A 26,906-nucleotide genomic window follows, 5' to 3' on the forward strand; every position below is an offset into this window, starting at 1 on the left:
TAATTGCTCTTGATTATTTCTGTCTCCTGTTTAACGTGGGACTGACATTGAAAGAAAACCCTGCTTTATATAGTAAATACTCACTGCATGCCTCTGACTTATGTACCAACAGAAACTGTTGAAATTTTGAAATTTAAGATCTTTAATTGTCTTTGAAGTGACCAAGAGAATTATCAGAAACACACCATTTCTCAGAAGACAATTTCTCCAGTTGTGAAACCTTAATATCTATATAATAACAATAACAACTATGGTGATGGCAATTATAATGGCGAACACTTTTGTAGTGCATTGCAACTTGCAATATAAACTCACTTAAACCCCTCACTACAGCCTTGGAAGGTACCCTAATCATCATCTCCAGTCTGTAGATGTGAAGGGGATGGGTGACCTGTATTCTTTGTTAAGTGCCTATTTTATGCTTGGCATTCTTTTTACACAGTTTAAATTAATGTTGCAGCTCTGCATAGTGTTATTATTGTTATTTTTTAGACTCAGTGAAGGTAAATAATTATCCAATATCATATAGTTATTAAGGGTTGAGGTGGTATTTAAATTTAGCCTGACATAGAGATTCTTTAAATTTCTACTTTATCAGGCCAATAGAAAGGATGTCTTTAAAAATTGAAAACAAAATATAATTTCATTTAAAAGATACTTATATTTAGGACTATACTTGTTCTTTACACATTTAATAATACACTCAGTCTAACCATATGCTTAATATTTTATAGGTCAGCCTGATTCATTCCAAGTCCAAATAATGTTATGAAATAAATTAATGGATTAGTGGGTTTAAGTTAACATTTAAAGTAGAATTTGTGTTTAAATAAATACCAACATTTACTTATTCTTCTTCATATTGTTGTCATAGTGATTGTGATTCCATTAGGGATACATTAATCTTAATAAATTTAGTTCCTTAAAAACCAAATCCCCTTTTGATACCATTGGTCATTTTGAAAAGAAGGAAGGGCAGGAAGGGTTGGGGGGCAGGAGAAAGGGTGAAGATAGGTTACATGAGGTAAAATTTTCTAAATTTGAAAAACTAGAAATCAGCAGTTACCATAGTCTCTCCAGTTTTCTTTATTTCAAATCCAATAAAATGAATTCTTCGTAAAATAGTTAAACCTGAAAAGCTTAGACTCTGTCCTGCCTCTTTCTGCAAATATTGTTCACAGGTATTCACAGGTATAACATTCTCCCAGTACAGTTTCCTTCATCTCTATTTCCTAGTTAGTTGGGCATTGCAAGTGATCACTAACTTATACAACTGGGAATGTCTGACTTAAATTGATATTTGTTTCTTAAGTGGTATCTGTTTTTTAAAAAATGAGTGAAAGACTTTTTTCAACTTGATGAAGAAATAGTCAAACAAACAGCTGAAAGAATGGAGAGAGAGAGAGACAGAGAGAAGGGAGAGGGGAGGAAAGAGAAATAATGAGGGACAGAGCAAGAGAGGGAGGGAAGAAAGAGGGAGAAAAAAGAAAGGGAGAGAAAGAAAGAGGGAAAAAAGGAGAGAGGGAGAGAAGGAAACAGAATCTTGAATCCACACTAATCCCACTTTACAAGTTCCTGGAAGTAATACTGAAAATCTCAAGCTAGGTAGTTCTTAACCTGGGCACAATGATGAAAGGTCCATTTCTTTTGTTAGATTTTTCAAATGTCCAAGACTCCAAAGTATTAAAAGCTATCATTTGACATAATGGAAAGGCAATTGTGTTGGTAGTTGGTAATCATTTCTATTTTCATATTGAAAAAAAATGTAATGTAGGCTTTTACTGCAAGATTATAATTTTCTCAGTAGAGAAAATGAATTGTTTGAAATATTTCTTAGACTTCAATTAGACTTATTAGTATAAAATGAGGGAGAGAAGGAAGTCAAGTGTTCAATTGTTAATCAAGTCTTAAGAAAATCTAGATGTTTTATTTTGAAACTTTTTAAGATACAGTTAACCTCCTTAAGTTATTATTTTCTTCTTTATTTTATAATAAACTAAGAAGTTTTGTGTATTAGAGATTCATTTGGTATGGCAGATTTTTCTTTCTGATCATCCTTTATGGCACAGCATTTGATTGTAATGGATTTACATACTTAATGTAAGCAATAGAAATTGATGCTAACAAATGGGACACAGTCATTTTTCATGTAGCTGTCGTGTGTGAATTATGCTCTAATATGGCATAATTCACCTTTGAACCTTGAGAAAACTTGTGTGCAAATTTATAACATTTTCCTCCAACCCTTCTATTACCTCTCACTGAATTGAATGCTGGTTATTTAAAATATAAATTCTTACTAAAAGTGATACATGTAAATAGTTTCTACTTTATTTCTTATTGCCAAGCATTTCTTGATTACCTTTCTTCTTGAACTAATGATAACCAGTAGGTCACAAATCCTGTAGCTATTATGTCCTTATAGCTAAGTCAACGTCCCTTGTGCAGAGAGAAACATGAAAGAAACTGGGTAGTCTAAGACAGACTTAAAAAAACAACTACCTATATGGAAAACAATAAATCTTACTAATCAAGTTGATAATAAGATGAAGAAAAAACAACAACATGGAAACAAGAAAAGGAGAACTAACTTCTGTTGGGGGAGCATAGCAGTGTTCTTAGCTGTGCTTCTTTCTGTAAATAGTGATAGGATCACATAGCATAAGACAGTGGTTAAAGTTTATAGACATATTATAGATTTTTATAGGCATTACTGATAAAAATTACTCTTTAGCTTAAAATATAATTAAAAACATGTTTACTGGTCAGAAAATGTAAAAATATATATATGTATAAATAATAATTTTAGGTAGCTTTAAGACCTTTGGACAGAAAAAAAATCAAACTAATAGTATTTAAGTGACAATATTAGTATTCTTTCTAGAAATAGTCATAAGAATATAACTAATTATTATAGGAATCCACATCAGCCTTGTTTAATTTTAAAAAAGAACTGTTTAGGGAGAATTGGAGGAGTGAGTGGAAGTTACATTGACCTACTCCCAGGACCAATCTGGAATTACGACTAAACTGTGGAGAAATCACCTGGAACAAACAACTAAACCTTATAACCTTGGATAGACAGGAGAATCAGCTATAGCACAATCTAACTGGTAAGGAGTGAAGCAGAGACTCGAGAAGGCAGACGGGACGCCCACAGGTGGCAGCACCAGAAGGATATTGAAACAGCCAGTTGGATCTCCCTTAGAAGAGTGGAATCTAAACCATAAGCAGGGATCTCCAGCCTACTGCACCAGAGCCCCAAAACAATACAGATAACAACCAGCTGTGAAAAGTGGCAGGGTTGCTCTCTGCCAGAGACAGGAGGCTGGAGACACAAAGAGCCATTTAAAAGGCCAATACATAAATTTTTATTTGCAGCCACTTACCCTGGTCTCCAGCAAAGGTGGGGGCAGAGTGGGCTGTAGATGCCTGAGGAGAGACTGGGGAAGGAGGTTTTGGGGAGAGAACTAAGAGAGTAACCAGCAGGGTCCCGGTGCTGACTCCTCCCCCATATGGAAACAGTCATCTTGCTCAAGCAGAACATTCCACTGAGCAGAAATAGTATGAGAGGGCCCAATAACCCTGCCCCCAGGAGGGATGCCACCCCACCCTGTGGTGTCTAAGCCACCTGCTGTGTGCAGAGTGACTAGATTAACAGCTGAAGAAGACAGCCACAGACAGTAGATTCCTGGAAGTTTCAGACAGACTGCTTAAGGTCAGACAGGGTCAACATCTGATATCATCAGAGGCAGATCCAGAAAGAAAAAACAGTGGTCTCCTACCATAGAAGTTCACACCACAAAGTCAGGAAGTCAAGACAGATCAATTTAAGAAGCAGAAGGAAAAAAGAAGAGTCTCACAAATAATGGGAAGACAAAGAAACACCCCCAGTCGAAGAGAAAGGAGGAATCTTCAGAAAGAGAACTAAATGAAATAGAGACAACTATCAGATATTGAGTTCAAAACAATGGTTCTAAGGAAGCTCAATGAGCTCAGTGAGCTCAGAGAGAAGTACAAAAAACTACAGGGAAACTACAAGGAATTTACTGCAAACTATATCAACATTAAAAAGGACATAGAAACTATCAATAAGAGACAAGAGGAAATGATGAATACAATTTCTGATTCACAGTAATCAGAACTGAAATGATGAGAACACAGTAGAAAGAATCAAACGCAAGCTAAATGAAGCAGAGGATCAAATCAGCGAGCTGGAAGATAAGGTAGAAAAAAGTTCCCAGAAAGAGCAAGAAAATGAAAAAGACTCAGAAAGAAGGAAGAGGAATTGAGGGAAATGCTGGTCGACCTGAAACAAAATAATATCCATATAATAGGGATACCAGAAGGAGAAGAAGAGGAGGAAGGGATACAGAATCTGTTTGAAAAAGTAATGATGGAAAACTTCCCTAATTAGAGGAGAGAAAAAGTCACACAAATTCAGGAAGCACAGAGGGTCCCATTCAAGAGGAACTCAATGAGGCCCACTCCAAAGCACATCACAATTAATATGGCAAATATCAAAGACAAACAGAGAATCCTAAAGGCAGCAAGGGAGAAAGAGATGGTAACATGTTAGGGAGCCTGGTATGGCTAGCAGCTGACTTCTCAACAGAGACACTACAAGCCAGAAGGGAATGACAAGAAATATTCCAAGTAATGAAAAGCAAAGGTCTGCAACCAAGACTGCGCTGTCCAGCAAGGCTCTCAATTAAAATGGAAGGTGAAATAGGGAGTTTCCCAGACAAAAGAAGGCTAAAAGAATACACCTCCGCCAAAGCAGCATTGCAAGACATGCTAAAGGGACCGCTTTAAGAAGATGAAGAAAAAGAGTCTATGAGTACCCAGCTCCTTTCACAGTCACCAATATTTTTAATACTTATTAATCTGATTGTGACATGATGTTTTAATTGTTACTTTATTATTTGCTGAAACTTAACCTTTTTTGTATATTTCTTGCCTATTTCTATTATTTTTAAAAAGCTTTAAATGACTTTTTGGTACTCTTTATTCATTTTTTTAATTAAATGTTTGTAGAATTCTTTCCCTAAGTAACAAAACAAAACAAAACAAAACAAAAAACACCTTATTAACCCTTTCATAGATGTGTTGCAAATACTTTCCTATTGTAATACTTTTTTTATATGTATAATACTGGATAGTCTTAATATATGTATATTTCCTACTGTAATACTTTATATATATATTACTGGATAGTCTTAATACAGTTATATTATCATATTTTACTTTTTAGATTCTGGGTTTGACTATGTTACTTTAGGGTAAGAAAAATATTAGTTTGTATTTTCTCCTAAAACTCCTCAGACTTTACATGTTGAATTTTAACTCACCTGAATATTTTTTGTGTAATGTGTGAAACAGGGCTCTATGTTTGTTTTATTTCAAGTAATAGTGGTCCATGCACTTTATTTGTTGAAAAAGCCTTATTTTTCCCCATTGATTTGAAATATCAATTTAATCATATATTACATTGTTAGAGAGATATATACATTTGTTTCTAGAATGCTCATTTTATTTCATTGATCTACTTGACTATTTCTGTGCTGGTGTCATGTTGTTTTAATTGCTGAGAATTTATAATGGATTTAAATTTTTAAATATTTTATAATGGATTTTGACATTTAAAAAAACAGATAAATAAAATCAACCTGCATTTTAAAAGAAGAAAGAAAGAAAGGACTCCTACCTTTTGCAACAATATGGATGGAACTGGAGAATATTATGCTAAGTGAAATAAGCCAGTCAATGAAAGACAAATACCATATGATCTCACCTATAAGTGGAATCTATTCAACAAAATAAACTAACAAACAAAATAAACCACAGGCACAGAAACATGGAATAGACTCAAAATGACCAGAGGGGATGAGGAAGAAGGGCAATGCTGGAAAGGAGAAGGGACTAAACAAAGAACGTGTATGAATGACCCACGGACATGGACAGCAGAGTGGGAATGGACTGTGGGCGGGGGGTGGAGTGGGCTGGGTGGAGGAGGGCAAAGGGGGAATAATTGAGACACCTGTAATAGAATAAACATGATTTAAAAAATAAAAAATTCCAACTTTTCAGATCATATAAATAATATCTGTGAGTAGCTCTAGGCATGATTGGACTCAAGGGCTCAAACAGTATTATGACCAAATATTTCTCCATATCTCAGCTCAGTTTCCTCCCATGTGGTGGCAAGATGATGACTATGGCTCCACACTTATGTTCAATATTTTTACCAACCCTAATTTAAAATGCAGCTCTTTACCAACAATTATAAAAGAAAGAGGTGGCTCTCAATGGACCATCTTTAATCCATCCTCTAGAGGCATAGGTACAGAATACACCCCTTGACTATGCCTGGGTCAGCATCTTGCCAGAGATTCATTTCTCAAGGATAATCAGGGTACTGTCAACAGAAGAAGGAGAAATAGATATTAGATAAGCAAAAACAAGTGTTCATTAGAGGGAAGTTATAAAATTAGACTAGTAATAAAGAAGAAGTGATTCATTGTGTTCAATGCTGCTGTGATTAAGACTCAAGTAAACTGCACAATGGTTGTGACAATGTAGCCACTTAGAAAATTGTTAAATGACTGTGACCAGATACTTAGAGAAAACCAGGTTTTGGAAAATATGGTGATCTTCAGATTTCTTAAGATAGAAGAGTGAAAATCAGGGAATGAATCATACAGTTTTCAGCTTGATTTGTTTAATTTATTCATGAAGACATTATAAAATATGCAAAGAGCAGGGAAGAAACTTCTCTTGTACTATAATTAAACAGACCTACTAGCAAGATGAATTTTATTTTCCTCTGTGGTAAGATCTGCATCAGGGTGTGGTCAGTACTGAGCTCTTACTGGCTCAAAAAAATCTGAATGTAGGTGTGCATATTTTTAGTTTCAAAAAATCTAAATGTAGGCGTGTATTTAATTGTTTTCCATTGTGTTGTAAATCAGATTAGCTTCTAGAGAGATGCCTAGCAAAAATTTCAGTTTGCAGTGCCAGTAATAGTACTAAACAATGTTGAGGTGTACTTGTGACTATCTTAAGGCATGGTAAAGTAGAATATGACAGAAAATGAAAAATTAAGGAAAGGAGAGAAAAAAAGGAAAGCAAAATGAAAGAGGTGAACCTGGTGTGGAGTTCTCCACCACCAGCAGTTACCAAAAGAGCCCCTCGTTCCACCTGTCCAATGATTGATCTGTAGGTAAGTTAACAATTCTGAAGCAATGGATCACACCTCCTATTTTTCAGGATGTCAGCTCTTTATTCATCCGTTCTTTTGTTTCCTTTCTCGATGTCAATAGTCTTTACTGAGCATCCGTGGCTCCCTTTTCTCGCCAAGGCGCAACAGTAGAGCGAGCCTTTTTAGCTTCAGAGGTCGAGCAAAGGATATTGGCTCCGAGAATGACTTTGCTGATGACGAGCACAGCACGTTTGAAGACAATGACAGCCGAAGAGATTCTCTGTTTGTACCACGCAGACATGGAGAGCGACGCCACAGCAACGTCAGCCAGGCCAGCAGGGCCTCCAGGGTTCTCCCCATTCTGCCCATGAATGGGAAGATGCACAGCGCCGTGGATTGCAACGGAGTGGTCTCCCTGGTGGGGGGCCCATCAGCCCTCACGTCTCCCGTGGGACAGCTCCTGCCAGAGGTGAGGCCAAAGAAAACTGCAGCTCGGGGGAAGGGAGCTGAGGCTGGATGCAGCAGGTGGAAATGTTTTCGTTTCCACATCTAAGAATTTTGCTGGGTCTATTGTTCAAAGGCCAGGGTTGGTTCAATCAAGCTCTAAGCTTTTGTCAAATTCTTCTATTCAGACTTTTCTACACATTATTTCAAAATATAGGTTGGATATTATAAACTATAATTAGAAGTATTCCTTCAACATTATTACTATAAAAGAAAGCTTGCCAAAACAGACAGCAACAATTTATCAAATATTATGTTTAATAAAATCAAGTTAAATGTAAGAAATGATATCAACATTAATTTTAAGGATCTTGTTATCGCCATTCTTTTGAAGAGGGACTTGATACTTCCACCAGGATTGGATACTATTACTAAGTACATCCAAGTCCTGCAGTGCAACATCCTTTCTCTTTGCAGGTCAGAGTGTTATCAGATTTTTAGCATCCACTCAAGTGACCCCAGATATTGTACATTTGTGTGGTAAAGAAGTTACTCAAAGTACCTGGTAGAGTCATGTGTTTTAATTTTAAGAGCAGATCTCAATTTTTATATTACTGTTATGAATTCTTTTTGATAAACAAAGGTGCCCTAAATCAAGCCTATGGAAAAGGGTTTTAACTAAATACCAGATACACAGAGATATATTATTGACATTTCCTTTGTAAAACATAAGGAAAACATAAGTTGCTTTTCAACTTCTGTATTAAATAAGATTTCATTTGCCAATATAAAACTATTTTAGCAATGTCATTAGATTGTACTTTATAGTTTGCTGAATCATATTAAAATCTCTGTATGATTATTTATTATACATTTCCATTTATTATAGTTAGACAAACTCTTTAAGCCCCATTAAAATCCTATGGAATGAGCATTTGCTCACCTAATAGAGGAGCTTCTTACCCTGCATTATAGAAATAGCCATTGTTCTTCTTCACTTTTTTCTCATGGCCTCTTTCTACTGCTTACTCCCAGAGAAATGTCCAAGTATCCCGGAGTCAAATCAAATCATGAAAAAAAATAGAACTTTGTAGTGAAGGAACCAGGAAGAACACAGAGGGAATGTGAACTTCTTCTTAAAAATAATCATAGCTAACTATATGCCAGACACTGTCCAGGACACTTTATGTGTGTTAATTCATTTAATCCTCACAACAAGCCTTTATCATAGTTACTGATATTATCCCCTTTACAGAAGATGAAACTGAGGCCTGTGCATGGTGGAGCTAAGATTTGACCCCAGGTATGCTGGCTACTAAACCTATATTGTATCCATATTGCAATATTGCCTCCCATTGAATATTTTTAACTTCCTTAAATGGAAAAGGAGATGGCTAAGGAAACAAGTAGCTTCGTTTTGATCCAGTGTTTCTCAAAATATACTTCGCCTTCAGACTACTTACATCAAAATTCTTGAGAGCCCCTCATTTACCCTTTCCCCTACCCTCAGCAACCACCATTATCCTCCCTGCTTCTATGCGTCTGATGGTCAAAGGGGACAAAATTTCAGTTATGCAAAATAAATAAGTCCTGGAGATGTATTGGAGAGCATGGTGCCTACACTTAACAATGTTATATTGCATATTTAAAATTGGCTAAAAGGAAAGATCTTATGTTAAGTGTTTTTACCACACACACACACACACACACATACACACACACAAAACAACAATGAAGGGAGTGGGAGGAAACTTTGGAAGGTGATGGAAATGTTTATGACCTTGAAGGTGGTGGTAGTTCAGGTTGTGTACCTGTCCCCAAACTCATCAAGTTTTATACATTAAATGTGCACAGCCTTTTACGTCAACTAGTCCTCAATAAAGTGGTTTAAAGAAAGAAAATAAACAGAGCTTCCTGGATCAATCCAAACTTATTTAGAAAAAAAAGTAACAGAGCAGTAACCATGGTTGGTGTGGCTTAGTGGATTGAGTGCTGGCCTGTGAACCGAAAGGTCACTGGCGCGATTCCCAGTCCGGGCGCATGCCTGGGTTGCAGGCCAGGTCCCCAGTTGGGGGCGTGCAAGAGGCAATCCATCAATGTATCTCTCCCACATTGATGTTTCTCTCCCTCTCTTTCTCTCTTCCTTCACCTCTCTATAAAACTAAATAAATAAAATTTAAAAACACACACACACACAACTGAGAGGAACCAAGTCAGGGAATCTTCTTCCTTGAAAAGCATTCCACATGGTTCTTACACATAATAAAGTATGAGAATCACTGATGTTAACTGAGCAAAAAAAAACAAATGCACACCTTCATTGCGTAAGTACACAGAAACTGTCAGTCTGTCAGAAAATATTTAGCGTTTATCAGTAATTTACCATAAAACTCCTGTGCTATCAGAGGATGAGCTAAATCTCTGAAGGCAAATTGGAGCCAGTTTGAAGCAAAACCTAGTATGATCCTTTTATTTCCTGTTCCCCCATGTCCGTTCCTTAATCTCGCAGCCAGGTTTTGTGAGGCAGGGCACTGTGGTGCAGCATGAACTGAAGGTACAGACAGAAGTCAGCTTGGAGAGTCTGTAGAGGGGAAATGAAAATAGAACATGAACAGCTGCAGGCAAGTGACACCCTCCAAACACACGGTATCTTGTACTTTACACATAAATTCAACTTATGCAATGTAATTTTAAAAATTTCCTCAGTAATATCATTATAGGTTTTGGAATCTATCATTAAAGATTACACATACCTAGGATTATTGCACATACAGTTCTGTATAGTGTAGAAGGGACTGGGTGACCTGTAAGGGACCCTACTTTTTTTCTTTAAAAACTTTGCCTCTCTTTAACCAGGCAAAATATTTTAAGTTCTGAATGACAACATTTTGACTTAAAGAACTTTAGTTTCAGAGAAGGGTTATTTCTTTTCTCATTAATTTTATTTCTCTTTTACCATAAAATTAATTGTATGGTGTTATATATTGGTGTTTACTACCATTAATGACAATGATATCAGTTGAGTAGAAACTTTGTTTTTTAATACATATGCATCAGACATATGCAGGTTGATGACAATAATGATATATCACAAGAAGGTCAAAGTAAATGAACAAGACATATTGTTATTTTGAAAATAGAGAAAATTTTCAGAGAACTAAAATAACTTCTTATTTATTATTGCCACTCAGACTTGGGTTTGAAATGCTCTTTTGCATTTCAACAAACATTTTGCAAATGTTTTGCCCTTTTTCTGTGATAATGAACTTCATTGTTTGATCTCTTAAGGTAGGAATATACTCTGCCCATTTTGAAATTCTGATGAGCTTATTTTGGAAAAGTATCAAATCATCATATCGTTAAAAATCAAAGACCCTACCAACACCCCCATATGGTGTTATCACCATAGACTTTCAATGCCAAGGATGAGTTGTTTTGTGGATGGAGTTGGACTTTCTTCCTTCCTTCCTTCCTTCCTTTCTTTCTTTCTTTTTCTTTCTTTCTTTCTTTGTATTTTTTGTAAATATAAAAAAGTTATAGATTAGTTCTAATATTTAGTTTTATTATTAAGGATGTTTGGAAGTGTTACCTGTGTGTAATAAACATAAGTATTTTATAGTGGAATTCACATTTTAAGGAAACTATTACTGATACCTATTAGGGAAAGTTAAAAATTCTTCTTGTACATTAAATCCCTTGAGTATATGTCTACAATGAGCTAATAACTCAATCTGAGAGTAAACAAAGGAACAATACATTTCAGCCTGAAATTCTAGGAGGAATTAGCTAAATTGCTAAGAGGTTATCTATCCAATAGTCAGCAAGGTACCTTCTGCCCAAAGCTCTAAGATGGGAGAATTAGAAAAGTCTATTTTGGTTGTAAACCCAGGAATTCCCTAAAACTAAGAATCTGATGGGCTTTCAAACACTTCCCAAAAATAATGATTCCCGCAATGTTTTAATGAGCTGTTCACATCTCATTAGAGAGAAAGCATGGTCAACATTTAGTTTAGTAGCACACATTATAGGAATGCTGTCCTTAAGTTTCATTGCCCTTAAGAATAATGGTTATTTCACAAATCTGAAATTTTATTTTTAGGGGACAACTACGGAAACAGAAATAAGAAAGAGACGGTCTAGTTCTTATCATGTTTCCATGGATTTGTTGGAAGATCCTACAGCAAGGCAAAGAGCAATGAGTATAGCGAGTATTTTGACCAACACCATGGAAGGTATGTCAAACATCTTACAGCATAGCTACTTGGTGGTATCTTGGTAATGATGAAAATAAAATCCATAAATTCCAAGAAAATTCTTTCTGACATAATACCACATCATCATTGTGTCTTTTACTAAATAAAAGTAAAATCCATGTACAACGTATGTATTCTACCATTTATTATAGATTTCTACATTTAGCATCCAGGAAGCTACTGCAGATTCAAGATATACTTAGAATACTACTTTCATAGATTAAATACTAAACTGTTGAAATTTGTTGTGCGCATGCCATTGAAAGGAATGTAACAAATATGCTTATGGTTATAATGATGCTAACCCATAACAAATTTGAATTGAATTGACTGCTTGAGACACAAGTTACAAAATCCTCTGATTTAACCAGAAATGTAATGAAAAAAATATAAAATAGGGTTTGATATAAACTTCTTTGAAGCAAAATTTTCAAATTTCTGTAGAACTACTTTTGCCTCTCTCTAATCAGAGTTTTATATCAGCTTTTTTCTTTAGTTGCGGATTATTTCTGAGTAGTTAACCTACTGTTTAGAGATCCGGATCTGATAAGGCCAAAATAAAGACTTTGGGAACTTCATCTGTGATCATTTCTTGGCTCTGCCATGTGTTATATGTGTTAGTTCATGACTCTAAACTTCAGTTTCTTCATAAATAAAATGTGGATAACAGTGATGTTTAGGCATAAGGTGGTTGTAAGATTAAGTGAGGCATCATATTTGAAGCACCTGTGTATCTGGCATGTAGAAGGCAGTCAATAAATATCATTATCATTGTTTTATTTTTGTTGTTTTTGTTAAGTTACATGTGTGTGCCTTTCTATATTCTAAGTGAACTGGAACATCAACTTCAAGTACTTGGAAAATACTTTCATATAAAATATATTCTACCTTCCTCCCTTATCTTCCTTTCCCTTTTTCTCCTTTTCTCTTTTATAAGCCCTCCCTTTTCAGCCCCTCCCAGGTGTTTGAATGTGTGTTTGTGTGTAGAAGTGTCAAAGGAAAAAGGAAGATGGAGAATGAGAGAGAAAGAAAGGAAGAGAACAGGAGAGCACAAGTGCACATGACTTTTTAATTTTTTTATTGATTTTTAGAGAGAGGAAGGGAGACAGCCAGAGAGAGAAAAACATGGATTTGTTATTCCACTTATTTATGCATTCACTGGTTGCTTCTTGTATGTACCCTGACAGGGGATCAAACTCCCAACCTTGGAGGATTAGGACAATGCTCTAACCAACAGAGCTACCTGGAGAGAGCCTGTGCACATGATTTCCTTATCTTTAGTTATAGTTTCTCCTAATATTGGATAGATTCTTGGGATAATTATTTTTCCAGTCTGAATGGAAAAATCTCATGATACTAACAGCAGTACCAAAAACCTAAGTCACAACCAGAAAAAAACTCACAGTGTAGATGACAGTATATATCACAGCCATGTCAGTATTACAACACCCAATTCTTGTAATGTCCTAATGCAGTATCAGAAATCTTTTCACTGATTTCTATGGAATATTAAACTCAGTACGTTCTTCCCCAACCTCGCCTGCGTTAGCTTGCACTCCCTCTTCCCCCCCAGCTGCCAGTAGCTTGCTCCTCCCTGTCCCTCCAGGTAAATCTTTTGAAGATTCTCTGGTCTGCTCCTTGCCATAGCAAAACCACTGAGAGGAAGCTGCCAGTGGTTCTGCTACCGATGTCAGCAGCATGTCTGCTCCCTAAAGCAAGAAGTAGAGAAGGAGACAGGGTAAGTCTAAATCAACAGTCCTACTTTGCACTTCTGATAGCATTAAGTTTGAGCTAACGTAAGAAACACTTAGAAAACATCAACCCACTGCAAGATCGAATTAGTCTACTCATTAAGATACAGAGTTCCAATTAAATGCACCCACATCACTCTCCATGGGAATGTGTCCCACGGAGTTGCTTAGGAGGAAAGGATATCCTCAAAATAAGCATAACTGAGGAAGCAGGAGACTGAGTGTTTGGTTTTATTTTCTGCAGAGCTTTTGACTTTATATTTTTGTGAGAGACAATGACTAAAACTAAGTTTTTATTCATTTTTCATTGGTTATGTAGAATAAAAAGCTTACTTTTCTTTATTCAGTTGTATCTAAACATTTTGAATGTGACATTGATCAGTTTGTTGGTAGCAGTACTTACCATACACATGCATACTAGAGCTGTTTTTTGTATTGATATAGATTTCTTTTTTTATTTTTCCTTTTCTGTTCCCTGATAATGGTGTAAATGTTTCTTGAGTTGACATAATCTGTTTATTTGATGATCCTTTCTTCTAAGTCTAATTATGATTTATTTCACCTTTTCTTTTATGAACCAAGTTTGTTGATTCGGCTGGCAACTTTTGTTTTCCTTCTTTTGAGCTACAGCCAAGTCTCCATTGTCCAGGGTAATGAATAGCCTCCTACTTAGTGAAACTGTAGGAGATGAGCAAAAATGAATTATTTGTCTTGCAAATTTTTCAAAATGCTAAATCCTTATAGAAATATTTCCTGATCACACCCTTGGGGAAGGATAGTGGGAAGGTGAGTTAGAAGCACCTGAGGAATTGACTTGGGCCAGCAAAAGTATAAACAGGGCTGTAAGTGATTCTCAACATGGATAACCCTCACAGGAATAATGGAGCGATGGCTGTAGTTCTCTCCTGAGCACTTTGTTGTTTCAAAACAAATAAAATTCTCCTTTTTTTGGCATGAATAATTGAACAATTTTATTTTAGAACTTAAACAGCTTTGTTACACTTTTTCCTGGTATCAAGAAGAACAACACCAGCTGAATTTTCACTTTTGAACTTTTCTCTGATTTATTTTTTTCTTACAATTACTTTTTCCTCCTGTTTATCTAATAAGTGACAGGTAACATTAAAAAAATACTTACTCAGACTATATACAAACCAAGAGATTTTTTTTGTTTCTGTTTTGTTATTTACTGTAAGTGATAATATCTTTTTATCTTCAGCATACCCATGAGGTTATTTGGGAGTCTTAAAAGCATCTACAAATTAACTAATGCATATTAATTATATTTATATTTTCCTCTGAGTTATAACTGAACTATTCTTTATTGTTTACAAAATTATATATTAAAAGAAATACAAATAAACTGTGCACTGGAAGAATTTCACTATCTAGAGAGACTATTAAAGAATCTACCTCTAATAGAATTTTGTTAAAAATAATCAAGAAATTAATGTATTTTAGGGAAGTATAAACTTTATAGCATTGGTTTTAGTGACTGCTTATCAGCAGAACAAAAAGTCATTACCTATTCTTGTGTTTGTCAATTTCATATGCTGTTTCTTCCCTTTCAAAGTTTAATTCCTAATAGACTATACTGGGTCTAGAGGGATAGTCCAGTTGCCACAGTAGTAATACTGAAGTGACTTACCAGAGTCAGTTATTTCATAAATGAAAGAAGAATCTTCCCCTCTATATTAGTATTGAGAAGTGGTGGTCTCATTTAACAGAGAAGGTAGTAGGACATATGGCAATGATATTATCAGAAAACAAGTCCTGCATGATTTTCCAATCGAAGAGATGAGTAAGAGATGATCTTTCCAAAGAAAGAGAACAAATAACTTCCTACTTCTTAATTCCCTAAAATTATTTTCTAATATTTACCAAGTTTCAGTGTTTTGAGTCTCAGCATAAAGATCTGTACAATTCTATCTTCTCTTTCCTATTATTTAGTAAAATTATTTTGAAATCATTGTACTTTTTTAAAAAATAAGATATTTTAATATGAAATTTTATATCATAGGTTTAGTATCATAGTTATACATTTTAATATATATGCATACCATGAACATTTATGAATTTTACATATATTCCACCTAAAATACTCAGATTTTTACCAGTAGTATGTAAAAGATATATATATCTTTTTTTCAGATAAAGCAAGATATATATATTTTGCTATATCTGAAACATAGATGAGTTTTCAATATAGTTAACACAAGTCCTAACCATTAGTTTCTGATCACTTTGAAGATAATTATCAGATGGTTTAATACTGCAGATAGAATCTTGGAAACTATGCTTAGCTAAGATGAATTTAGAAAGTTTACTACCTTTCTGTGCCCATGTCTTCTATGACAGCTAATCCATCATAAATGTTTCCTTGCTCCACCATCAGATTAACTCGTAATGCTTTTTAATAATTTTAGAGTTTTCAAAAATCACCTTCAATTTAAACCAAGATTGCTTAACAGAAAGTAAGCAGTTTTCATGAGTATTATAACTTTTTTCTTACAGAACTTGAAGAATCCAGGCAGAAATGTCCACCCTGCTGGTATAAATTTGCTAACATGTGTTTGATTTGGGACTGCTGTAAACCATGGTTAAAAGTGAAACATCTGGTCAACCTGGTTGTGATGGACCCATTTGTTGACCTGGCCATCACCATCTGCATCGTCTTAAATACACTCTTCATGGCCATGGAGCACTATCCCATGACAGAGCAGTTCAGCAGTGTACTGTCAGTCGGGAACCTGGTAAGGCTCACTGAGGGTTCTTTTTCCCTTTGGAAGACTTCATGATCATTGTAATGAATTTTACTTTCACACCTAATTAAAATCACTCTCAAAATATATATGAGTTAATTGGCCATGTATACCTGGATAAAAAAGTTTAAATAACAAAAATATATATCACCACAGTTAAGCAGTATAAAAATTTCAAAGATTTTATGTATGATTTGATTTAGAATTAAATTCAAGTTGCTCGTTCATTAGAAAGATGATTATGGAGGACACTGATCTACAGCTTAAAAATTATGATGTATTTTCAAGTATTTAGAATAGATTTTTTAGGACATGTGTACTTTTACCAAACAAATTATAAAATATGACAAGTCAGATAATTTTAAAATAGCATTTATAAATACCTGAAGATGAATTCTTTAAGGGGGAAACATCATATAATGGTCATTATTATCGGAATGAATTTCTCCTGTAAAATTAGCAATTTATAAACGATAATTTTTGCATGTATTTTTACTTAAAATTTGTATTAACATTAATTGGATACATGGTAGAGTGATAGAAATAAAACTAAAGTGGTTTTTACATACAAACTAAATTAGTAAATTATACAAAAAAAGAAGAGGCTTATTAAGTTCTCATGCCCTTTCCAACTTGATATAGGAACATATAAACAAGTTGTATATAGATATTAAATAATATATACTAAAATACAATATATAATATTTTTAGGCTCTGAAGTAGCAACTATGTTTTTTATTTTATTCCAGATTGGGCTTAACAGATCCAATGAAAAAGTTAATATATTCTTACCAGTTGTTTTATGCTAAGCACTGTACCAGTTTACATGAAATTCATCTTTCTAGGTTCCTACAAAGTTAATACTAAGGTAGATATTGTGATTGTCTGCATTTTACCATTGGGAAAACTGTACCCATGAGAAGCAGTGGAAGGCCTGAGCACTATATCACAGACCATGAAAGCTATTTCAGAGACTTCTGTAAACTAAAGTCAAAAATCACAGAACTTTAGAAAAGAGCAGTAATATTACCTAGTCTAAATTACCATCTACATAAGAATATCTTCAACATTATCTCAACAATTTGAGCAAGAGATGAAATAAAACTCTATGAAGGTAGGTATTAGTAAACAGCTCAAATGGCCTTTAACAAAAATAAGAGAATCCATCACTTAAAGTAAGTAAAATCCATTTGGGCATAGCTCCAAGTTTAACCTGGCTACATTCAGGTTCTCAGTCAATGTCATCGGGAGTCACTTTCTTCCTCTAATTCTTCTCAATGTGTTTCCTTCATCTCTGACTGGGTTTTCTACTGATGGCAATGTTCTACATAACTTTTATCCTACCAACATAGACCCTTGAATGGAATAATTGTACTTCCTAACTAATAGTTTTAACAGAGGCCCAAGAATTGAATATTATTGGCCTGATTAGAGTTTAATGACAATTTCTAAGCCAGTTGGTTACCCTGGTTCTAGGTTTAGCATGCCTATTTGGTAAAATAAGAACCCTGTCTTATCCCAGGAAACAGAGTAAATGAGTAGAATTATGAAGAAAAAAATGAGGTCTGTATTACTGGAAGAAGAGAGAATGATTGCTGGAAAAACAAACAAAGAATGGGCAATTTTAAGTGGGATTGGTCTCATGTGCTAAAGAAGATAAATTTGTACTTGAAGTGAATTATGGAAGAGTGAAATATGTAGAGACAGGTTATGTATTCGTCTCAAGTACACATGGAATATCCCTTAGGATAAGCTATATGTTAAATCATAAGACAAACTTAAGATCAAAGTCACATTAAGTACTTTTCTTCTGACAAAAAATAGAATGAAATTAGAAATCAATAACAGAAATAAATTTGGGCTCTGACTGCTGTGGCTCAGTGGATTGAGTGCCAGCCTGTGAAGCAAGTGGTCATTAGCATAGGTTAGAGCATGTGCCTGGGTTGTGGGCCAGGTCCCCAGTTGGTGGTGTGCAAGAAGTAACCTATTGATGTATCTCTCATACATCAATGTTTCTCTCCCTCTCTTTCTTCCTCCCTTCCTCTCTCTCTAAAAATAAATAAAATATTTTTTTTAATGAAATAAATTTGAAAAATTTACAATTATGCGGAAATTTTGTTAAAAAACTCCTGAATAACAAGTGAATTAAAGAGGAAATCATAATGTAAATTAGAAAATACTTTAAGAATGAACTGAAATACACCAAATGGACACTATGGGGCTTTGATGAAACTGTTTTGAGGGAAATTTATGCTGCAAGTGCCTGTAGTAGAAAATAATGAAATATCTCGAATCTATAGCCTACCCTTACCCTTTAAGGAACTAAAAGAAAGAAGAGCAAACTAAGCCCTAAGCTAACAGAAGAAAAGAAATAATAAAGAGTGAAAAAGAATGAAATGGAGAATGGGAAAACAATAGAGAAAATCAAGACACTCAAAAGTTGATTCTTTGAAAAGATCAACAGAAATGGCAAATCTTTAGCTAGCATACAAAAATAAAAGACTCAAATCAATAAAATCAGGAATAAAGAAGGAAGAGGAGACCTCATTATAGACCTTTATAGGAATAAAAAAGGAGTATAAAGAATATTACAAACATTTGTATGTCAAAAAATTAGATAACATAGATGAAATGGAAAAATCCCTAGAAAGTGACAAATTACTGAAATTGACTCAAGAAGAAACAGAAAATCTGAAAAAACCTTTAACAAGTAAAAATTAAATTAACCAAAAAAATGTTCCCTCAAAGGCAAGCCTAGGCCAAAATAGTTTTACTAGTTAATTTTACTTAATTTCTAAAGAATTAACACCAATTCTATACAAACTTTTCAATAAAAAAATAAAATAGAAGGGAATACTTGCCAACAGAGTTTGGAATTTGATACAAACAAAGATAGAGAAATTGGACAAATACCTTGTGATTCCTTTGGAAACCCCGGATGGACTACACTTTAGGAGTAAAACTATGTCAGAGAACCAGAAGATTTAACTAGCACAAAAAGAAAACCAAAATAGCCCTGCCCTAATTAAATATGAAACCAAGGTAAAGTTCCAGGTGGCCAACCTATAATTTAACTGTCTGCTAGAATAAAAATCTATACTCTTCAGAGGAAAATAACTGAGTCAAAATTCTCTTCAACACATCAGTTGCAGCATATAAAAATTATGTATTATGTGAAGAAATAGGGAAATGTGACTTACTGGAGTAAGAAAAAGCAATCAGTAAAATAGATCCAGAAATGTCTGAATTGATAGAATTAACAAAAGAATAATTTTATTATGAAAAAAGGATTTTAGAAGAGGATTTTTTAGAAAAAAGGATTTTTTAGAAGAAAAAAGGATTTTAGAAAAAAGGATTTTAGAACAGTTTAAAGGGAAAATGATCACAATGAATAAGCAGATGGAAAATATGAAGAAAAAAATGAAAACTATTTTAAAAATCATCTAGACATTTTAGAAGTGAAATATACACATTTTAAAATGAAAAATGTACTGAGTGTGTTACCAGTGACCTGGGTTCTTGGGTACCCCCAGGAGAGAAATCAAGAGTGTATCCATAGAGTTAGGGCTCAGGAAAAGTTGTATTAAGTAGCTCATGCTGGCAAGAGAAATAGCATCCAAGGGGGAAAAAAATGGCTGCTGCTCCTGCAACAAAAGCTAGGGAACAGTTTTTAAAGAGTTGAGGCAGAAAAGATGCCACCTAAGCCTGACTTCCAAGCATGTAGAGGCAGGGACACTTTGGCACCAGTGCAGTGGAACTACATAGTTCTTCATGTGTCCCATGTGCTATTAGTATGTTAAACTCCAGAGTGGGATGTGTTTTCCTCTATTTTAATGAGGGAAAAGTCACTCTGGGGCTTAACTGCACATGCATTAGGGCTTGGAAAATCCCTCTGCCTGATAAAGTGGTACCTGCTGACTCTATGTCTGGCACTAATTAGCTACAGGGTTTGAGGGGCAAATGACAGAAATCCCAGTCTTTTCTAGGAGAGACTAACCATGTCTCAGATGTGTTTATAAGAAAATTGCAGATGCCGTTAAGAAACGGTTGTTAAACTTAAGGCAAATCAATAGAAATTATCCAACTTGAAAAGCAGAAAGAAAACTGAAAGAAAAAATGAATTTGAGTCTCGTTAATCTGTATAATAACTTTGAGTGGTCTAATATTTGTATAAGGGAGACCCAGAATGAGAAAGGAGAGTAAGAATGGAAAAAACAAATATTTGAAGAAATAATGGCCAAAATTTTTTCAAAATTATTGAAAAATAATAACTTAGCCTGAGGGAAGGGGCTTAGCCAGGGGCTGGGTGGAGGTTAACAAAGTTGGGGGACATGGGGACACCTGTAGTGTCAACAATAAAAATAAAGAAGAAAAATAAATAAATTATAAAATTTTAGTGAACATCAACAAGGATGACTATAAAGCAAACTACATGGAGCACAGCTTACTTAATCAAGCCCTGAAAAGAAACTTTGAAAAAGCCAGAAGAAAAATACTAACAGTCTTGTACCACATAACAAAAGTTCAGCCAAAGACAGACCATACCTAAGGTGGAGGTCCCATGAGATTATAACAGAACTGAAAAATTCCTATCACCTAATGATGTCATAGCTGTAGTAATGTCATAGCACTTAGCATTACATCACACAAATACTTACCATTGTATTTCTATTGCCCACAGTATTCAGTAAAATAACATGTTGTACCAGTTTGTAGCCTGAGAGCTCTAGGAGAACTGAATTTGTAACCCCAAAATGTGTCCCTTTTGCATAAGGATTATTTTAGGCTCGTTAATTTTGAGAAGCAGTTGACATAGGAGAAGCTCTATAAACTGAGTAGAAGTTACTCTTTGTAAAAGACATTTATATTTATAGTAGAACTTTTCATTTGAAGGGTGCTTTTTTGCTGTACCAGAAAGATAAGAATATAGAAATTCTTATCAATGCAGAAGACCAGGACTTAAATTTGCATAACAACATTACCCTTGTTTACTGTGCTTTTCCTGGTAATCTTTTATATCTGACTTCCTGAAACATGTCTTCTTTAGACTCTAGCTGGAGATGGTATTTAATATGGTGGCTTCAACCATTTTGGCAAGCTACTCAGTTTTCCTTGGTGTCCTGTGTATACAAATTATTAAATTCTTATTTGTTTTTTCCCTGTTAATCTCTTTTTTTTGCAGGGATGTCTCAACCAAGAACCCAGAAGAATAGAGAAAAAGTTACTTTCCTCCCCTACAGAGCAATGGGCTATGTTATATAGCCTGAGTGTGTAGTGGGCTATATCACTAAGTTTGCTGTGTACTTTCTAGGGTTGGAAAACAACAAAATTGCCTTAGGACACATTTTTCATAATGTACCTTTGTCATTAAGAAACACATGACTAGAATATACAAGGGACTAACATAGAAACATTTCAGGCCCTAAGAAAGTGGCCTAATGAAAGAAAGGAAAAACAAGAAAAAATTAACTCATTTTTCTACAGTGAACTGTCTATCAAAAGCTAAAGTAAAATAAGGAATTTTAATATAAACAAAAACTGAAAAAAGTTGTTGACCTGGAATTATGCTATAAGAAATGCTAAAAAGCCCTGGCTGGTGTGGCTCAGTGGATTGAGAACCGGCCTGCAAACCAAGAGGTCATCAGTTTGATTCCTGTCAGGGCACATGCCTGTGTTGCAGGGCAGGGAGACAAGCAACCAACATGGATGTTTCTCTCCTTCTCTTGCTCCTCCCTTCCCTTCTCTCTAAAAATAAGTAAAGTATTTTAAAGAAAGGTAGAAATGCTAAAAAAAACTTACGGAACGTTCAGACAGCTATTCTAATTGTAGTCTTCACAAGCTGTGCACGTGCACTCAAGCAACCATGTCTAAGGAACCTTCCATTGGCATTGATCTTGGCACCACCAGCTCTTGTGTGGGTGTCTAACAGTGTGTAAAAGTGGAAATAATGGCCAATGATCAAGAAAATCAAACCACCCCCAAGTTATATTGCCTTTACTCATAAAGAACAATTGATCGGTGATGGTGCAAATAATCAAGTTGCAAAGGATTCTACCTACCTAATTTTTGATATCAAATACTTGATTGGACATAGATTTGATGATGCTGTTGTCCAATCTGATACACAGCCTTGTCTTTTCAAGATGATGGATGATGCTGACAAGCTCAAAGTCCAAGTAGAATAGAAAGGAGAGACAAGAAGTTTCTATCCAGAAGAGGTGTTACGTATGGTTTTGATAAAGATGAAGGAAATGACAGAAGCCTCCTTTGGAAAGACCTTCACCAATGCTGTTGTCACAGTACCTGCTTACTTCAATGACTCTCAATGTCTGGCTACCAAAGATGCGGGAATTAATCCTGATCTCAATGTACTTAGAATTATCAATGAACCAACTGTTGCTTATGGCTTAGACAAAAAGGTTGGAGCTGAAAAAAATGTGCTGATCCTTGACTTGGGAGGTGGCATTTTTGATTTGTTAATTCTTACAATTAAAGATAGAATCTTTACCTGGCCAGTATGTCTCAGTTTGTTGGAGCATGATCCTGTGTACTGAAAGATTTTGGGTCCTATTCCTGGTCAGGACACAAAACCTGGTTGCGGGTTCAATCCCTGGATGGGGTGCATACGAGACGCAGCTAATTGATGTCTCTCTTACCTTGATGTTTCTCTCTCCCCCTTCTCTCTTTCTAAAATCAATAAATAGATTTAAAAATTTTAAAGATGTTATTTATTTTTAGAAAGGGGAAGGGAGGAGGAAAGAGAGGGAGAGAAACATCAATGTGTTGTTGCCTCTTACGTGCCCCTACTGGGGACCTAGCCTGCAACCCAGCCATGTGCCCTAACTGGGAATTGAACCGGTGACCCTTTGGTTCACAGGCTGGCACTCAACCCACTGAGCCACAACAGCCAGGGCAGAGTTTTTTTAAGATGGAATCTTTGAAGCCAAATATATAGCTGGGAGCACCCACTTAGGTACAGAGGGTTTTGACAACCAAATGGTCAACCATACTATTGCAGAGTTCAAGCACAAGCATAAGAAGGGCATCAGTGAGAATAAGAGAGCTGTCGGTTGCCTTCATACTGCTTATGAAAATGCTCTCTCTTCAAGCACCAAAGCTATTGTTAAGTTTGATTCACTCACTCTATGAAGGAATCAACTTCTATACCTTTATCGCCCACATTCAATTTGAAGAATTGAATGCTGACCTTTTCTGTGGCACCCTGGATACTGTAGAGAAATCCCTTTGGGATCCCAAGCTTGACAAGGCCCAGATCTATGATATTGTCCTAGTCGTTGGTTCTACCCATGTCCCCAAGATTCAGAAGTTCCTAGAGGACTTCTTCAATAGAAAAGAGTTGAGTAATAGCACTGATCCTAAGGAGGGTTGCTTCTGGTACAGCTGTCCAGGTAGCCATTCTATCTGGGGGCAAATGCAAAAGTGTTCAAGATCGGTTGCTATTGGATGTCACTCCTCTTTCCCTTGGCATTGAAACTGCTGGTGGGACTTCCAGTCAAGATGGAGGCATAGGTAAATGTGTTTTGGCTTCCTCACACAACCAAAGAAAGACAACAAATTTAAAAACAAAAAGACAACAAGAACTGACAGAAAATAGAACTGTATGGAAGTCCAACAAGCAAGGAGTTAATGAAGAAACATTCATCCAGAATATGAGGAGGGTTGGAGACGAGCAGCTGAGGTGGAGAGAGTGTGCAGCTGGTTGGCGACCGAGTGGGCAAGGCTGTGGCTGGTGGATGGGCAGTCTCAAATTTGCATGCGAATAAGCCAGAAAGAACAATGGGGAACAAGACAGACCATGCAACCCAGAGCTCCAGCTCAGAAAACTGAAGCCTCAAAACCTCTGGCTATAAAAATCTGTGGGGGTTGCAGTGGTGGGAGAAACTCCCAGCCTCTTAGGAGAGTCTGTTGGAGAGACCCACAGGGTCCTTGAACATACACAAAACCACCCGCCCAGGAATCAACACAAAAAGGGCCCAATTTGCTTGTGGGTAGCAGGGGAAGTGACTGAAAGTGGGGCAAGAGCTGAGCAAGAGCACTGTTCCCTCTCTGACCCCGCTACCACATACAGCACCACAATGCAGCAAAGTGGGTTGCCCTGCCCTGGTGAATACCTAAGGTCCCACCTCTTACAACTTAAGAGGTGTGCCGAGACAAAGAAATATGGCCCAAATGAAAAAACAGATCAAAACTCCAAAAGAAGAACTAAGCAATAAGGAGATAGCCAACCCAGCAGGTACAGAGTTCAAAACACTGGTATTTGGGTTGTTCACAGAAATGGTTGAGTATGGTTGCAAAATAGAGGAAAAAGTAAAGGCTATGCAAAGTGAAATAAAGTAAAATATACAGGGAACCAACAATGAAGGGAAGGAAACCATGACTCAGATCAACCATTTGGAATGGAAGGGAGAAATAACATTCAACCAAAACAGAATGAAGAAACAAGAATTCAAAAAAGTGAGGAGATGCTTAGGAACCCCTGGGACAACTTTAAACATCCCAACAACCAAATCATAAGGGTGCCAAAGGAAGAGGAAGAGCAAGAAATTGAACTTATTTGAAAAAATAATGAAGGAAAACTTCCCCAATTTGGTAAAGGAAATAGACTTCCAGGAAGTCCAGGAACCTCAGAGAGTCCCAGAGAAACTGGACTCAATGAGGAAAACACCAAGACACATCATGATTAAATTACCCAAGATTAAAGATAAAGAGAGCATCTTAAAAGCAGCAAGAAAAAAAAAAGGGTTACCTACAAAGGGGTTCTTATAAAAATATCAACTGATATCTCAAAAGAAATCTCACAGGCCAGAAGAGGCTGGAAGGAAACATTCAAGGTGATGAAAAGCAAGGACATACAACCTAGATTACTCTCTCCAGCAAAGCCATCATTTAGAATGGAAGGTAAAGTGTTTCCCAGATAAAGTAAAGCTAAAGCTGTTCACCATCACCAAGCTCTTATTATGTGAAATGTTAAAGGGACTTGTCTAAGGAAAAGAAGATGATCAAAACTCTGAATGATAAAATGAAAACAAACTCACAACTATCAACAACTGAACCTAAAAAACAAACTAAGCAAACAACTAGAACAGGAACAGAATCACAGAAATGGAGATCACATGGAGGGTTATCAGGGGGAAGGAGGTAGGGTATAATGGGGGAAAAGGTACAGGGAGTAAGAAGCATAATTGGTAGGCACAAAATAGAAAGGGGTAGGTTAAGAATAGTATAGGAAATGGAGAAGCCAAAAAACCTGTATGTACAACCCATGGGCATGAACTTGGGTGGGAGAAGTACTGATGGGAGTGTGGGGGGCAGGCTGGGGGAGGATAAAGAGGAGGAAAATATGGGACAACTATAATATCATAATTAATAAAATATACTTTAGAAAGATAAAGAAAAAAAGAAAGGAAGTTTCTGGGGCAATGGAAATATTCTGTATCTTGACTGTTGCATAGGTGTACAAAAAAATAAAAAGAAACTGCTAGTGGAGTCATCATTTTCCTCATCAAGTGCAATAGTACCATACCTATCAAGCAGGCACAAACCTTCGCTACCTGTTCTGACAAACAGTCTGGTGTGCTCATTCAGATTCATGAAGGTGAGAGTGCCCTGACCAAGGATAACAACCTGATTAGCAAGTTAACTTACAGGTATATCTCCTGCACCTCATGGTGTGCCTCAGGCTGAAGTCAATTTTGATATTGATGCCAATGGCATCCTCAATGTCTCTGCTGTGGATAAGAGTACAGGAAAAGAACAAGATTACCATCACTACTGACAAGCGTCATCTGAGCAAGGAAGACATTGAGCCCATGGTCCAGGAAGCTGAGAAGTACAAAGGTGAAGATAAGGATTTGGACACGAGTGTCTCCCAAGAATTCCCTTGAATCCTATGCATTCAACAGGAAAACAACTCTTGAAGATGAAAATCTTCAAGGCAAGATTAATGGTGAAGACAATCAGAAAATCATTGACAAGTGCAAGGAAATTATCAACTGGCTTGATAAGAACCAGACTGAAAAGAAGGAAGAGTGTGAACACCAGCAGAAAGAGCTGGAAAAAATCTGCAATCTCATCATTACCAAGCTGTACCAAAGTGCAGGAAACATGCCGGGAGGAGTGCTGGAGGGCTTCCCTGATGGGGGAACCCCTCCATCAGTGGTGCTTCCTCTGGGCCCACCATCAAGGAGGTTGATTTAGCCATACTTGAGCATAGATTTAGTATTGTTCCACACAAAACATTGAAGGACCCAAATTTGTGGCAAATTCAATGGCAGTTTTAAAAGTTGAGCTACTATTACATAGTAAATAATTGAGCATTCTTGATACTTGAATATGAAATATGTGCACATTAAAAGGAAATAGTACACTTCATAAACGCTGTATTATAAAGTGGAAAATGTGATGACTGAGGTAAAACTATTTAAAATTGGCGCGTGCACACACACACACACACACACAAATGCTAAAGGAAGTT

At 36.0% G+C, this 26,906-nt stretch overlaps 1 protein-coding gene and 1 pseudogene across 1 annotated transcript in view; both read left to right on the forward strand.

Annotated features, from left to right (window-relative positions):
• Positions 1–26,906, forward strand: part of SCN2A (sodium voltage-gated channel alpha subunit 2) — a 140,943-nt gene that overhangs the window by 65,265 nt on the left and 48,772 nt on the right. Inside the window, exons 12-14 of the mRNA XM_054562599.1 lie at positions 7,323–7,670; positions 11,745–11,877; positions 16,164–16,402. Coding sequence (XP_054418574.1) covers positions 7,323–7,670; positions 11,745–11,877; positions 16,164–16,402 — 720 coding nt within the window. The remainder of the gene's footprint in view (positions 1–7,322; positions 7,671–11,744; positions 11,878–16,163; positions 16,403–26,906) is intronic.
• Positions 22,275–26,712, forward strand: LOC129061751 (heat shock cognate 71 kDa protein-like; annotated as a pseudogene).

The sequence above is a fragment of the Pteronotus mesoamericanus genome, unplaced genomic scaffold (assembly GCF_021234165.1).
Source record: "Pteronotus mesoamericanus isolate MK-2021 breed Mesoamerican mustached bat unplaced genomic scaffold, CSHL_Meso_final scaffold_651, whole genome shotgun sequence".
In the NCBI taxonomy this organism is placed as follows: Eukaryota; Metazoa; Chordata; class Mammalia; order Chiroptera; family Mormoopidae; genus Pteronotus; species Pteronotus mesoamericanus.